At 66.1% G+C, this 14,418-nt stretch overlaps 1 protein-coding gene across 2 annotated transcripts; it reads right to left on the minus strand.

Moving 5' to 3' along the window:
* Positions 1-431: 431 nt before the first annotated feature.
* TCEA2 (transcription elongation factor A2) lies at positions 432-8,586 on the minus strand. Of its 2 annotated transcripts, none has more exons than XM_082360262.1 (10): positions 8,122-8,586; positions 5,182-5,244; positions 4,765-4,870; positions 3,734-3,824; positions 2,533-2,663; positions 2,253-2,309; positions 1,740-1,894; positions 1,524-1,670; positions 873-944; positions 432-656 (listed from the first exon to the last, which is right to left on the minus strand). In XM_082360262.1, exons 1-10 carry the CDS (start codon positions 8,452-8,454, stop codon positions 648-650), a joined length of 1,164 nt encoding a protein of 387 aa, XP_082216388.1. In that variant the 5' UTR covers positions 8,455-8,586; the 3' UTR covers positions 432-647. The 2 variants fall into 2 exon arrangements, with proteins under 2 accessions (XP_082216388.1, XP_082216389.1); XM_082360263.1 differs by lacking the exon at positions 8,122-8,586 and adding an exon at positions 5,981-6,089.
* Positions 8,587-14,418: the final 5,832 nt, after the last annotated feature.

Genomic DNA, 14,418 nt, shown 5'->3' on the forward strand with positions numbered 1-14,418 from the left:
CAGGGGTCCACCCCCATCCACACTGCTTCCACGAGCAGTGGGGCATCGTGAAGGGTTGCAGGCAGGCACGGCTGTGGGGCCCAGACTTAGCCTCCCGCCCATAATCCCTGGACCCTGAGCTGCGGTGCCTGGAGAGGTCGTGAGACCCCGGCTCCTCCGTGCGCCCGCGGCCCTCCCCACCTGATCCTCATGCTATGCGTGCCCAGCCCTGCCCCTCCCACGGGCGCACTCGGGTCCCTCTGAGAGCCAGCGGGCTCTTCCGTCCAGTGCTGTTCCACGAGGCCAAGCCTCAGCGTCACCTGACCCCAGGGAGGTGGGCTGTCCCCGCAGCGGCGGGGGTTGGGGGGATCAAACCAGAGATGAGGGGATGGGGTACCCAGCTTGAAGCCCAAGCCTGTGCATGGCCCACCAGGACCAAGGGCCAGGGAAAAAACAGTGGCAAAATGAAACATTTTAATAACTGGGGGGAAAGAGGAAGAAAGGTGCACTGCAGGCAGGGTGGGGGGCAGGGTGTGCTGCCTTCTGAGGAAGGCCAGGTGGGCAAAGGGCAGGTCTCCAGACAAGCTGCATCTGTTGGCAGAGGATGGGGAAAGGGCGATGGCCCGCACTGGCCGTGGCCCAAGGCTGCAGGCACACATGCGCAGGGCTCAGCAGAACTGCAAGAAACAGGTGAGAGGCGTCCATCCAGCCGTGCGGCCCGCAGGACCCCAAAGGGCAGGAGGCAGGGCTGGGGTCTCCATCCACCATCTCCAAAGCTCCCAGGGGGCTGACTGGCATGGCCATCCCCCAAGTCACACCACAGACCCCACAAAGGCCGGAGACACCCACCTCCAGAGAACAGGGCTGGGGATGGCCTGGGCTCACCCACCTACCTTCCAGCGGTTTCCACACTCGTTGCAGACGACGAACGTGGTCATAGGCTCATCGGAGCTGCGGGTCTGCACCTGTGGGGAGGGCCACGGTGGGAGGGGCCCAGCCCCAGGGCCTCAGTCACTTGCAGCTGGAGGCCCCAGGGAGCAGGACTTCCCAGGAGTCACAACCTGGGGAGCCGCCACCCATGGCCTCGGGCCGCGCTGGCCTCACGTCACCTGGGCTGAGGCTGCCCTGCAACCCCAACCTTGGAGTCGCCCCAACCGCTTTCCTCTTACAGGGCCCCCCGACATCTCTTGGGGCCGACATCAGCGTCCACCTCCACGACTCTAGTGTAGTCCTGCTACCACCACCGGACACCCATCCTCCCACCAGCAGCAACACAGCGGGGCCGGGCTCCCAAACTTCAGTGCCCCAGGACGGGCTGGAGCCACCGCCCGAGACTGCCTACTGGGGAGCAGGGGTCCTCGGCAAGAGGGAGGCCCCAAGGGTGACCGCAGCTCCCGGCCCCATCGGAGACTAGGTTGTCGGACCCCCGTCCCAGCGCCACTCACACCGCACGTGTCCAGGCGCAAGGGGGATCCAGCCTGCATAGCAGGGGCATGGGCGGCTCCGAGGAGGGGCGGGGCCCCGGGAGGGCTGCCAACGCTCACCTGCGTGTAGGTGCAGTTCTTCTTCCTGCACTTGCCGCAGGTGAACAGGTCGGTCTGCGTGCCGCCCGTGCGCGCCATCTGGTGCTCGCGGATGGCCTCCTTGGTCATGGCCTTGCGGATCTCCTTCAGCTCGTCGCTGGCCATCTCCTGGGGCGAGGGGCGCGTGCTTAGCCCGCGGCCCCCCAGGGGCAGCCCCCCGCGCCCCCACGGGCTCACCTCCGAGGTCATCACGGCGATCTGCTGGGGCGTGATGGCGCCGCACAGCACATTGCGCCGCAGGCTGGGGTTCTTGGCGTCCTTGAGGTTGGAGAGGCGGCTCCGCACGCGGTTCTTGTACTTCATGTCCGTGTTCCCCACGTCCCGGAAGATGCGTGCGGACGTTTAAGGACCCGTAGGGAGGCCGATGCCCTGCCCTCCACCCCTGCCCCAAGTCAGCCAGGGCCTTTCGTGGGGGCCGTGTCGGAAGAGCCAGCCACAGCGGGTCGTCGACACTGACGCTTTCCCGGCTGAGACCCAACTGCAGGCTGGAGGCCCGGGACCCAGGCCCACCGCAGGCCCAGTCAGACCCCAGAGGGTCTGGGAGGAGCCCCCTGGTCAAGACAAGCAAGCCCGCCCGATCGCCCAACCCCCTGGCGAGGGCGCAGGACAGTGGCCACGAGGGGAGCTGAGCCTGGCCGGCCCCGCAAGTCCTCCAGAACTCCAGCCCCCGAGCCGCTGCACAAAGGATATATTCCTCGATCTGGGCCGACAAGCGCTCGCAGTCTGCACCGACAGCCACGTGGTCATCTGCAAGAAGGAGCCCTGACCGGCTGCCCTGCCGGCTCCCCCCTGCGCGGGATCCAGGTTCCCTGCTCCCCAAAGACCCCCGGCTCCCTGCCCCCAAGGTCAGCAGCACGGGCTTGGACTCAGGCCTCCACAGGCAGGCAGGGCCCAGGCCACCTGGGACTCAAGCGTGTGTCAGGAGCCAGGACCCCGAGGTGTGCTGGGTGGCCCCGGCCCAGGCACTCACGGTCCGTCTGCAGGGCAGCGGTCAGCATCTCGCGACACTTGTTGCGCACGGCGTCACAGGTGACCGGCACCGGAGGAAACGTGGTGATCCTGGGTGTCGATGGCGTCCTGGGCAGCTCTGGCCTCTTGCGGCTGGAGAGAGGCCCGCTCGGGCCGCGTGCACCTCCATGAGATGCCGGTCCCCAGAAAAGCCAATGTCACAGCCACGATGCCCCCAGACCCCGTCTGCTCCACCCTGACAGCGGCCCAGAACCCTGCCCATCTGCAGTCAGGTCCAGCATGTCCATGCGGTCAGGCCAGAGGCAGTGAGGATCACTGGGTGGGACACACTCCAGACGGGATCCCCACCCTCAGGGAGACCTGGAACACGGGGCCACACTGCCCGACGCAAACTGCCAGGTCAGGGACAGGCAGACGGGACTAGGGATCACCCAAGACCAAGTACCACTATGCAGGCAGCCCCACCCTTTGTAGGTCTGGGCACCCCCCTCCATGGGTTGCCTGTCCACAAGGCTCTGTCCACCCACGGCCCTCCTCTCACGCCCCTGCATCTCGTGACCTTGTGACCTCCACGGAAGTCAGTGGAAGCAGGCGGCTTCCTGGAGGAAAAATAACACGTGCAGGTGGGCGGATGAGCCCACGTCTCTGCACGGCCATGCCATGAATCCAAAGCTCAGCTTTCCCTCGCCCTTGGCCACTGCTGCCCAGTGGGGTCAAGGGCAAAGCAGCCTCTCAGCCACAGCCCATCCCTGGGGCGGCAGGAGCAGGGAGGCCTCAGTAGCCCCAAAACCTGCACCATGCCACAGCCTGGGGCATCGCCGGGGAGGGAGGGGCCGGCAGCCAGAGACACCAGGCCAACGGGGGTAGCCAGAGTTAGCCCGCGAGAACCAGACCCTGGACCGGGGCCTGGATCCGGGGGTGTGGGCGATGGGCTCCCACAGGCCCGCTCAGGCTGTGGGTCAGCTCCGTGCAGCCCGGCAGACAGGGCCTCCCCCTCAGATGCTTGGGGCTAAAAGATCCAGAGGCATCTCTGGAGGGAAAATGTCCAGCAAGAGGCTGACCCTGGGGAGAGTCCCTCCCGAGGAGCTGAAAGGGCTGATGACCTCGGCCCCCGCACCCAGGGCCCCTGGAAATCCGCACCCTGGTCTGCCGAGAAGGTGGGGCCATGGGCGGGGTGTGTGTCTGCCTTCCAGACGTGCTACCTGGGGTCCTGGGCCTCGGAGGCCTCCTTGGAGGACGATGTGGGCAGAGGCCCGCCCCTCCTCCGCTCCCTGGCTTTGGCGTCTGAAGCATCTACATGTGCCGGGAAAGAAGGGAGGGCTGGCTGGGAGAAGGCAGACCCGGAGGGCAGGGCAGGGCCAGGGAGGGGGGCAGACCACCACCAAGGCACAGCCCCAGCCATCGGACCCTGCCCCCAGCCCCAGCTTCCTGCGAACGACTGGGGTCCTCTCTCCCCAGCCAAGGAAGGTCCTGAAAAGTCTCCCTGAGTACAGAAATCCCCCCCAGAGTGACGGCCTTCACGGATGGCACGTTTGGACTTGGACAAAGGCTGGTCACCGCAGGCAGGCCGGACATGGCCACTCCCCAGCTGGGCCTCAGGCCCCAGAGCGAGCCATCGAGTGAGTCCCAGCCTGCACTGGGGACCTTCCCACAGGACGAGAAGCGTCCCATACGCCACCAGAATAAATACGCTTGTCCAACACGCAGCCCAACAGCCACGCAGGACTGGAGAGAAGCCCAGGACATGCAGCTCTGTTTCCCAAGGGTTTGGACAGAGCCCAGGAGGGGCTGGGAAGGGAGGGGAACCTCAGGGTCCAGTGGTGGCATCCCCGTCGCCCCACTGTCCCTAGAAAGAGGCTGCCCCTGTTCCCCCTGAGCGGCTCCAGACCCCCCTCCCTCCTCCTCCTAACCCCACCCCCCTCCCTCCTCCTCCTCCCCCTCCTCGCCCCGCCCCCTCCCCTCCCCACGTCCGGGGCTGCCCCCTGCCCTCTGACTCTTCCCCCCGGGCGACCTCCCCCAGCTCTGCCAGGTCCCCCTCCAGGGCTCAGCGCAGCCCCCTCCCCTCTACTCTTCCCCTTGCTCCTCGTGGAGCCCCTCTCCTCCCAGCCTGAGCCCGTGCTGCCGGGACTGGGCCCCAGGTGGCCCTGGCTCGGGAACAGCACAGTCTGTGAAGGGCCAGCGCATCGTGGGTGCCCCCTGCCCCCACGCTCAGCCTAGGCTGCCTGACCCGCACCCAGGAGCTTTTTCCAGGACTTGATGAGAGACTTGGCCAGCGTGACGACCTCCTCGTCCGAGCTCTGCTTCCGCAGGGCGTTGACGGACATGCCGACGCGGGTGGACTGCAAGGCAAGCGGCCAGGTTGGGGGCAGCGGTCAGACCCTCCCCACAGACCCTCGGTGACTCCCACAGGGCAGGCTGGGGACCAGCGAGGGGAGGGATGCCCTCCTGACGGTTACTGCCCCATCTGCGGGAAGCTCAGTGAGGGACGCAGTGGATTTTCCTTGAACGCCCCTCCCTGTCTCTTGGAGCATCAGAGAAAGGCAAGGGACAGTCTCCTCAGGGGCAGGGACTCATGCCAACCAAGGGCCGGGGTGGGGGGCAGGAAGCTCTGCCAGGTGCCTGGGAGCTGGGGGGACACACAGGGCCCTACCTGCAGCAGGTGCAGCGTGACGGGCATGGCCTTCAGCTCCCGCAGCAGGTCCATGGCTCCATCCTGGAAGGAGAAGGGAGGACCCTCGTGAACGACTTTGAGGTCTCAGTGGGCAAGCTCAGCTCCTCCCACACACGAGGGTTGGGGGAACACAAGGCAGTGACAGTTTGCAGATCCACCTGGGGTCAGATGCCCAGGGAAGGCAGGCATGAGAGGGGAAGCAGCTGTGCACTTAACCCCAGCCCAGGGCCCCCGAGGGCCGTCAGGGGGAAGGGCCGAAGCCCCTCCCCAGCAGGGGCGCCGCACCAGGTGGAGGCGCAGCCCCAGGAGTGCCCGCACCTGCCCGGTCCCACATCCCCCGCCCACGTGGCTCAGGCCGCCTCTCCTCAGTGCCGCCTGCTGGGGCCAAGCCCTCAGGGGCCTCTGCTCCCCTCATGTGCACCCCACACCCCCTGCTCACTCCCTCCAGCCGCGTCACCTCGCCTGGACGGCTGTGACAGAGCCCCGTCTCCCTGCCCTGCCCGCATCGGCTTCCTCGCAGCCGCACGCACAAGGGCCACACGCCTCCGCAGCAGGCAAAGCTCCCCAGGGCCCCTCAGGGGGCCGAGCCGCCCGCCCTGGGACCTCTGCCCCTGCTGCTCCCACTGCCGGCGACACGCCTGCCCCGCTCTCCCTCCAGAGCTCTGTGCAAATGACACACTCTCGGCGAGGCCTCTCGCGCGGAAGACGGCAAGCAGCCTGGCACCACCCCACGCGCTCCCTGCGTTGCCTTCCTCCACAGGAGGCTCATGGAACCCACCGGTGTGGTTTCACGTGTGCGTGTCTCCCTCACGACATGAAGGAGGCAGCCATCCAAGGGGTGACAGCCTCGGGTGTCCTGCAGCCTGGCCGTGGGAGGGGCAGAACCTGCCCCATCCCTGATCTGGACGGCATCTCTGCTCAGGCTGCTGCCCCCCCCTCATCACCCCCGCAGGCCCTGCCCCTTGGGCTACAGAGTCCAGCCCTGTAGTCAGCTCCTCAGAGGGGACAGATGGGCACCAGAACCGAGGGCACAGAGCCACTCTGCGATCGATCATCTTCCCCAAAACGGAGCCCCGGGCTGCAGAACGCCAGCTTTCTGTGGCCTCCGGACCAGAGGGGCTTAAACGTGATTCCCAGTCACGGCCCCCAACTCCCCCAAGGGGCCTCAAAGGTGCTGGGACCCACCAGGAGCCTCTGCTAGCTCTCACTCCCCACTCCATGGCACCCCAAGCCCCCTAGCCCCCTTCCCAGTCCACACCTGTCCCCCCTCCTCATTCTCCCCTGGGCTTCCATCCATGCGGTGCTCCAGCTAGATGCCCCCTCCCCCAGTCCTGCCTGGCCCGACCCAGCCCTCCGTGGGTTCCGTAGCCCATCTCTGCCCCCACCTGGGGGGCATTTGTTTTGTCTCCTTCAGAGGGGAAGCAGCTTCTTTCTCTGGTCATCTCTGGAAACAGCCAGAGATGTTCCCACATCCCTGCTCCGTGCTGCCCACAGCCTCCCAGGGGTGTGAACATCATGCAGGGTTTGGGGCAGGCGGCTGCTGCTTGATGGATGAATGAAAGCGTGGGAGCCAGCCCCCTTCCCAGCCCCGGGGGGAGAACCCTGTCCAAAGACCCAGACTCAACCATGCTCAGCCCAAAAGTCACCCCCAAACCACCAGTGCAGGCACACAGCCCTGGGGTGGTTGGGCAGGCATCTCAAGACCCCAGCTGAGCCTCCCTCACGGCCCCCACCACCACTCGGCCCGCCCCAGGAGCTCAGTCTGGGGAGAGAGCAGGTCGCGTTTATTGAGCCTCTCAGGGAGCCAGCAGGACTCCTCTCCACCCCCTAGAGGCAGGTACCACCCACCAAAGATGCTTCCTGCGAGGATACCCAGATCACCAAGGTCCAAAGTTGAGAGGGGCCTGAAACTGAAGCCCCATGTGCTGTCCACCCCTACCACCACCAGCCCGAGACCGGGCACAGCCTTCCCCAAAGGCTCACTGGCCGAGGGACGACAGAAGCCGGCCGCAGAGTGAGCACAGCTGGTCGCGGGGGTCGGGGGGAGTCCTGCGCCCGCGTATTCCCAGGCCAGGCTGGGGGCTTCCTAGGGCTCTTTCCCAAGGGTGCCTACGCATCTACCCACTCCCCAGTAGCTGCTGGCTGAGCCCTGGCTAAAGAAGGGAAAGGATTTATTAGGGCAACCTGGTTCTTGGGGGGCTGAACAGACAAGGAAAAAAAAGGGCCTCCCAGACAAGAAAGGCCTCTGGCCGATTGGCCAGTGAAAATGAGACGATGGGGGCCGCAAACCCCAGGCCAGGCAGAGGTAGGGGAGGCGCTGTAGCTCCAGGGGAAAAGGGGGTCCAATCTCACACTCCAAACTCTTGAAGGCGGAGAATGGGTGTGGGAGACCTAGGGTGGGACAGAGGGCTCTGAGTCGGGGATGGGGCTCGGCGGGGAGTTCTGGGGGACTTCGAGGATGCCCAGGCTGGGGAGGAGGAAGGCGAGGAGGGCGGGGCGGCCAGTCAGGGCTGCACGGGCCGGGGCTTCCGCAGGGGCCTGGAGGGACTGGGCCGAGGAGGGTCTCCACCAGCCCGGGCTCCCGAGGGGCTCCGGAGTGAGGGGAGGAAGCGGGCGGATCCCAGGCCTGCGGGGTCTCAGTCTGGCAGTTGGGGTTTGAGTCCAGAGCGGTTGGCTCCCGGGACAAGGTCCAGACCGGATCGCGGCCTCTGCCGTGGGTGCGAGATGAAGGGCAGGGCTGGCCCAGGGCGGGGGTCTCGGCCTCCGGCGGGGGTCTCCCCGTGTCCCGGGAGTCTCTCCCGGGGCGGAGTCTCGTCCTGCCCCTCGGGTGGTCGCCGCGGCCCTGACGGGGGCTCGGCAGGCTCGGCGGGGGCTCGGCGGGGCGGGGGTCCCGGGGTCCTGGCGGCCCGCGCCCCTCACCGCGCTCTTCTTGGTCACCATCTTGTCCAGCCTCCGGGCGATCCGCGCAATCTCCTCCTCCTTGCCCATCATCGCCTCGGGGGCACCGCCCCCAGCGCCCGCCGCGCCAGCCTCGGCCTCCCGACCCGGACCCCGGCCCCGGCCGCCGCAGCCTCCCGCACCCGCCGCAGCAGACGCAGCCCCGCCACGGGCGGGAGACCCTCCGTTCAAACCCCCGACCCCCGCGGCACCGCGCTGCATCTTGGGACACGTAGTTCTCACGCCCGCCCGCCACGCGCGCGCCCCCCCTGCCCCGGACCACAACTCCCAGGAGCCAGGGGGCGCGCAGGGCATCCTAGGAAGTGTAGTCCTTCCGCGGGCAGCCGCCTGTGGACCGGTTAGCCGGCGGAGGGCGCTGCGGCAGCGTAGGGCGCGGCCGTGCGTGGGGGCCGCGGCGCGGAGCCCGCGCTTTCCTCCCAACACCTCGCGGGGGCGGCCAGGGTCCGACTGCGCAGGGACGCAAAGGCACGCTGAGGTCCGTCCCCTCTCCCCGCCCCATGAGCCCTCCTCCGCCACCTTCCGCTGTCCCGGGGCCGCTGCCCGACCTCCTGAGCGCTGCGGCCGGGATTGTGGCCTCGGGGACCCTCGGGGCATGGTCAAGGGGGGTGTCCCCAGGCTGGTTTTCCGGGGTTTCTGCATGCCCACCCCCAACCCCCAGCACCTTGTCCTCCTTTGCCCTGCGGAGAAATCAGATGGGGACTGGCCTCGAGGCTGGCTCGGTAACAGTGGCCTACTCCCGGGGGCTGTGCTGATGGCCCACACCCTGCCTCAACTGGTGCCTCCGCCAGGGTTGGACCGTCTGGCACGAGCCCTTCTTGACAGCCCAGGTGATGCTTCTGGGAGGCCTCTCCTGATCCTCACCTTTCTGACTGTAATCTTAGGGACCGGAAGCTGCTTTGAGGTTTCTCGGAGATACATCCGCCCACTCCAGAGGGGAGAGGCTGAGTGCTTTGCTGCATGCTGACCGTGTGGTTGACACGCTCTGCCCTGTGCTCCAGCCTTTGTCAGAAGCCATGGCTGAGCTCAGCACCTCAGGATGCCCTGTCGTGGTGCTTGGAGGAGGAATTTCCTCCTATCAGTCCTCGAATCAGCTTAACTTTGTCTGTTGGGGAGGCCTAGCTGCGCAGCCTCCTCTGTCCTGGCTTTGAGTGAGGGAGGCTTCTATGTGTGGGACTGGGTTGGATGTTTCAAGCCACAGAGACTCTAAAGCATGACCTAGAAGCTGGTTAAGAAGGAAGGGCCCTGCCCCTTGTCCCCCAGGGGTGGGGCCCTAGGGTTTTGTCCTTTCTCCTCAGGTGGCAGAGGCACCGGCCCCCAGCCAGCCGGGTAGACACTGAACATTGGGCACACAGAGGAGGGCAGGGGCTTGGGGACTGTATTCCAAGGATGCAGAGTTTGTACCCCAGCCCCCGTGACCGTATCCAAGCTGCCAAGAGGGACAGAGGCGGCCGCAGGACAGGGACCAACTTGGGGCGGGGGGCAGAGATGGAGACAGGGCAGGTCTGGGAGCTGAGGAGGGGGACTGGGTCGGGGGGGGAGGGAGAATAGGACAGGGTGTCAACCTGCGGGTCAGGAACCAACCCCCTGGCAGAAAGACTGGTGGGAAAGACTCCCGGTCGCCTCTGCATTGCTCTCTAGGGGACACGTATTGTCCCTTCAGTTACGAATGAAGCAGTGAACCACGTGTCGCAGCAGGGCTGGGACTGACCACAGCACAAACTAGAGCCACTTTGTGTCACAGCCATCCTGCTGATACCCCAGCGTCCTGCCGAGGCCCACTGCTGTCGGGAGCTGCAGCGATAAAGAAGCACTTAGGTTCCGTATCACACAGTTTAGAAAATAATTTGGTAACTGTGTTTCAGTGTAATTGGTTTCCATGGTAACCCCATGGGCTTACTTTGTGCGCTGCCCCGCGATGTGGCACCAGAGCGAGGACAGGGAGGCGAGGAGGGGCTGTCAGCTGAGCACCAGGGCCCTGCCCCGGCTCGGCCAGTGGGAAACCCAGACCGCCCACCTCAGGCCCTCGTCCTCGTTCATGAGAGGCCAGGTGGTCTCTACCTCTGGAGCTTCCGGCAAGGGCCACAGAGACAGTTCGTCAGGAGCCTGACATGTCTCAGAAGCTCTCGACTAAGGCCACCAAGGCTGCACACAAAGGGAGACCAAGACGCCACGGCGCTCGAGAAGAGTGGCCAGGAGGTGGGGCGTCCTGCGGCAGGAGGGCCCAGCCTGGGGAGCCTGGCCCAGGCAGGGCATGTGGTGGGGAAGGGGGAGTGGACGGGCAGGCGGGGGTGCGTGGCAGGGGAGGCAGGGTGCTTCCCAGCTGGGGACCTGCGGACCACGGCCCTTCACCCCATCACGGGAGCTCTGAGCCCTGACACGGTGCAGTCCCACGTGGAAGCCACCCCCACGCAGGGTCCGGCCCGGGTGACCCGCCTTGTGTCCTGCAGGTCCCACAATGAGCAGAGGCCGCTAGGTGGCAGGAGTGAGCCACAGACGGCCTGCGGGCCAGGTGGCCACCACCCTCCCCACCCCCCAGGAGGTCCAGTGGGTTCTAGCCACAACCTCGAAGCAGCCCGGGTGGGGCTGTGGTTAGTCCTGGAGAGTGACCCTCACGTGTGGGGTCTGTCGGTGGGTCCCACCGTGGCCAGGGTAGCACTGACTGACCAACCCCGAAACCCCCAACTCCCCACCTTAGAAGTCCCTGGTCCCAGGGCCCCTCATGAATTCACAACCCCCAGAACCTTGCTCAGGTCAGTCACGGCCCACCCAAGACCCCTCGGACCCTACCCAACCTTGAGAACTTCTTCCTCCGAGGAACGTCCCCCAACAAGCTGCCTGGGCCCCCAGACCCTCCCGCGCCCGCAGAAAGCTGTGCCTGCAGGGTGACACCAGGACCGCGAGGCTGGCTGTGCCCACAACAGCGTGCTTACCGGGGCTCCAGAGCCCGCGTCCTCCTTGCTGCACCCGGGGAGTCGGCATACCGCCCGGGTCACGTGGGGGACGCGTGAAGCTGCCCACGTGCGTGCACGCCGGGCATGGCACAAATCACACGCACACACGCACAGGGGCTGTGAGACGTCTGTCTCCCCGGGCTGCTCGGCCAGGAGAACCAGGCCTGAGTTCCACCCTCTGCTGCATCCCAGCCCCCAGACACCTACTGGGTAACGGAAGGAACGTGGCACCCTGGGGGGAGCTGGAAAGAACTTACACCTTCACCTTCTGGCCACCCCCAAGCAGGGGAGCCCCCAAAACACCCACCCCCCCACCCCGTGAGAGGCCAGCTCGGGACCAACTTGCCTGCTACTCCGGGCTGCAGGCCTGACACACAGACTTTCCTAGAATCAGGTGGGGCCCTCTCCCTAGGACCCCAGCCCCTCCACTTCCTCCTGAGATGGGCCCAGGAGGAGCAGGAGTGGGGCACGGAGAGTTGAGGGCCAGGGGCACCCAACAAGGAGGTGCCAGGCCATGTCTGGAGACTGTGAGCCATGAGCAGGGGTGGGGTGGGGGCAGGGCTCCTGATTAGAGGTCACAGGTGAAGAGGAATCAGCAAGGAGCAGGGACAGAGCCCCCAAGAGTGGGGGACAGACGAGCTCACCTTCCCAAACCCACCCAGCCGCCTTACTCCAGGATGCCCTCCTGGACACCCCACCAGCCCACCGCCAGGGGGCCTCCCTCCGTCCCCACGATGGTCCCCAGGGAAGCGCCTGGTAGAAGCCCTGTTCCTGCCCCCACCCTGGGGCTGACCCCCCAGCTCCCCCTTAGGGCTTGTGTCCCCTCCTGCAGGGGTCTTCCACGCTTGACCCCTTTATGGCGAGAGATACATGGGTCTGCCCTCAGGAGTCCTGCTCTGTAGGGAGCCTGGCCCTGTCCTGGGGGCTCTGAGGGGGCAGACACAGCCCTGACAGGGGTCTGGGGACACCCCAACAACACGTCCAGGGTCCATCCCCCAAGGGACGGGCTGCACCTTTGGCCCAGAGGCCTGCCCCTCCCCCATCCTCAGTGCACGGAAACATCGGAAGCTCAGGCCATTTATTTTTCTATTTGTGTCCCCCACCACTTGCCGCCCAAAGCCGGCCATGACCCCAGCAGGTCGAATCTGTGCTTCCCTTCTGGCTGGGGCAGGGGCCTCGGTGGGAAGGCCAGTGCTGCCAAACTCACACGGAGACCACTCCCCCTCTCCCCATGGCCACGGGGGTGGGGCAGGGAGATCTCTCAGCCCCAGAAGCCCCCACCCCTCCCCTGTCACCCTGTCGGCAGCTCTCCCCCGACCCAGGCACCCAGCTGTTTCCGTACCCTATTTCATCAGACCCTCCAGCCCACCCCGGGGGCTGCAGTCCCCCACCACAGGGGCTCTGTGGAGCTCGGACCCCAGCCAACCCCATCCAGGCCTCCCTCCGATCCCGGCCTCTGAGCTCAGGCAGGGCAGTGACCAGGGACCAAGTCCAGCACGAGTCCCCTGTCCCATGTGCCAGTGCATATCTCGGCTCTGCCATCCAGCCGCCCCCTCTCTGGGCCTCGGTCTCCCAGTCTGCAGAATGGGAAGAACCGCTGCCCCCAGCAGCCTCTCGCGGAAAGTCCCCAGCCCAGCCCACAGCCTTGGCCCAGGCCCAGCTCCCTCCCCCAGAGGCAGAACTTTGGGGGAGGCAGGAGGCATCCCCCAGAGGCCAGCAGCAGCCGGCCCTGGCAGCCTGCTCCAGGCTCGCTCTAACAATGCGCTTCCCCCACACAATTCCCAGAAACACCGCCCTCCCTGCCCTGCCAGCCCGCCAGCCTGGCGGCCACTCCACCCTCCCCCTCCACAGGGGCCCCAGCAGCCGCAGGGTCAGGGGCTCCGGTGAAAGCAGGGGGTCTGACTCACAGGGGTCCCCAAGGCAGTGCCTCCTAGCGGTCCAGGCACACCAGCCCTGCCCTGGTGGAGAGAGACAGAGGAAACTCCTGGGAGAGGCAGACTGCGGGCCGAGGAGCCAGGCCTTGGGAGGTGGCCTTAGCCAGCCCCACTCCCACAGCAGACCCCTGCCCTTCTCTCCCAGTGGTGAGTTGGTGAGTCCGTCCTTCTGCCTGCACAGGCCCATCTCCACACAGCAGCTGTGGAAAGCTAAACCAGATCACACCCCTCCTCTGCTCAAAACCCTCCCAAGCCACCAAGTCTCCTTCAGATAAGAAAACGAGACCCTCCCAGGCCCCACACAGCCCCTGGTCCCCTCTCCAGCACAGGTCCCTGCCCCAGGGCCTTTGCATGGGCTGTTTCCTCTGCATAGAAGACTCTTCCCCACGTGTCCCCTCATTGCTTTCACGTGTTTCCTTCAGGGTTGGCTCCACGGTCACCTCCTGAATGGGCAGGCAGTGAGCACCCCGACATAGCCCTCCCTCCTCCACAGCCTGGCGCTCTGGATTCTGACTTGTTTGTGGATATGTTGATCGGCTCCCTCTCCAACAGAGCGGAAACTCCCCACAAGCAGGGCCTGGGGCTGTTTTGTTGCGCTGCTAAATCCCTATCTCCTGGAACAGGGCCTGACCCACGGTGGGGTCGATAACCAATCGATGGATGGATGAATGGATGGCTCCTGCCCCTGAGCAAGAAGGGGTAGGTGGTCCCCAAGAACACAGGCCTGCCCCCCGGCCAGTTGGCAGCCCCAACCGGTTGGACCATCAGAGCCATTTGTCACCAAAGCCAGGGCATCAGCCGAAAAGAAACTCACAGCTGCCGTGCCCACCAGGCCCCGTGGGCCAGTGACCGACCACCTGGCGGGCTCTACCCCTTCTTTCCATGCTTCCCAGGGCAAACGAGAACTGTCACCAGAGCCCAGTAGGAGAGACGAGGAGCCAGGCCAGCCCAGGGCAGGGCAGTCGGGGTGGGAGCCCGGGATACGCAAGGGTGTCAACACAGAGCCCCCCAAGCAGCACACACGGAGAGCCCCATCCCTGCCCCACCTCCCCTGAGAGGGACCAGGGCACCATTCCTGGAGAACCTGGGCCGGGGTCACCGAGGTCTGAGCAAAGACGGCCTTCCCAGAGGCTGCCCGGGGCCCAGACTGCGCGGCATGGGGGTGGAGCCAAAGACAGGAACACTGGGCCTGGCTGGCCAGCTGGGCCGGACAACTGGACAGACAGAGTGTCTGGCGCCTGCTCAATCAGGCTGGCCCTCCTCTCCCTCCTCTCAGCTGCGGCCTTCCTTCCTGAGCTGGTGTTTCCTGGCTCCTCCCTGCTGTTGCCGTGGAAACCAAGAGGGGCCTGGGCCCCCTGCCCCCGGGTTCCCAC

The sequence above is a fragment of the Balaenoptera borealis genome (genome assembly GCF_965194805.1).
Source record: "Balaenoptera borealis genome assembly, chromosome: 16".
NCBI lineage: Eukaryota > Metazoa > Chordata > Mammalia > Artiodactyla > Balaenopteridae > Balaenoptera > Balaenoptera borealis.

Bases quoted from the DNA above. Each gene is read 5' to 3' on its own strand.
- TCEA2 (XM_082360262.1), bottom strand. From the start codon at position 8,454: ATGCCCTGCGCGCCCCCTGGCTCCTGGGAGTTGTGGTCCGGGGCAGGG. The intron at 4,871-5,181 runs GTAGGGCCCTGT...CTTGCCTTGCAG, and splicing joins TCACGCTGCACCTGCTGCAG to TCCACCCGCGTCGGCATGTC. The intron at 1,671-1,739 runs GTGAGCCCGTGG...CCCTCGCCCCAG, and splicing joins TCGCCGTGATGACCTCGGAG to GAGATGGCCAGCGACGAGCT.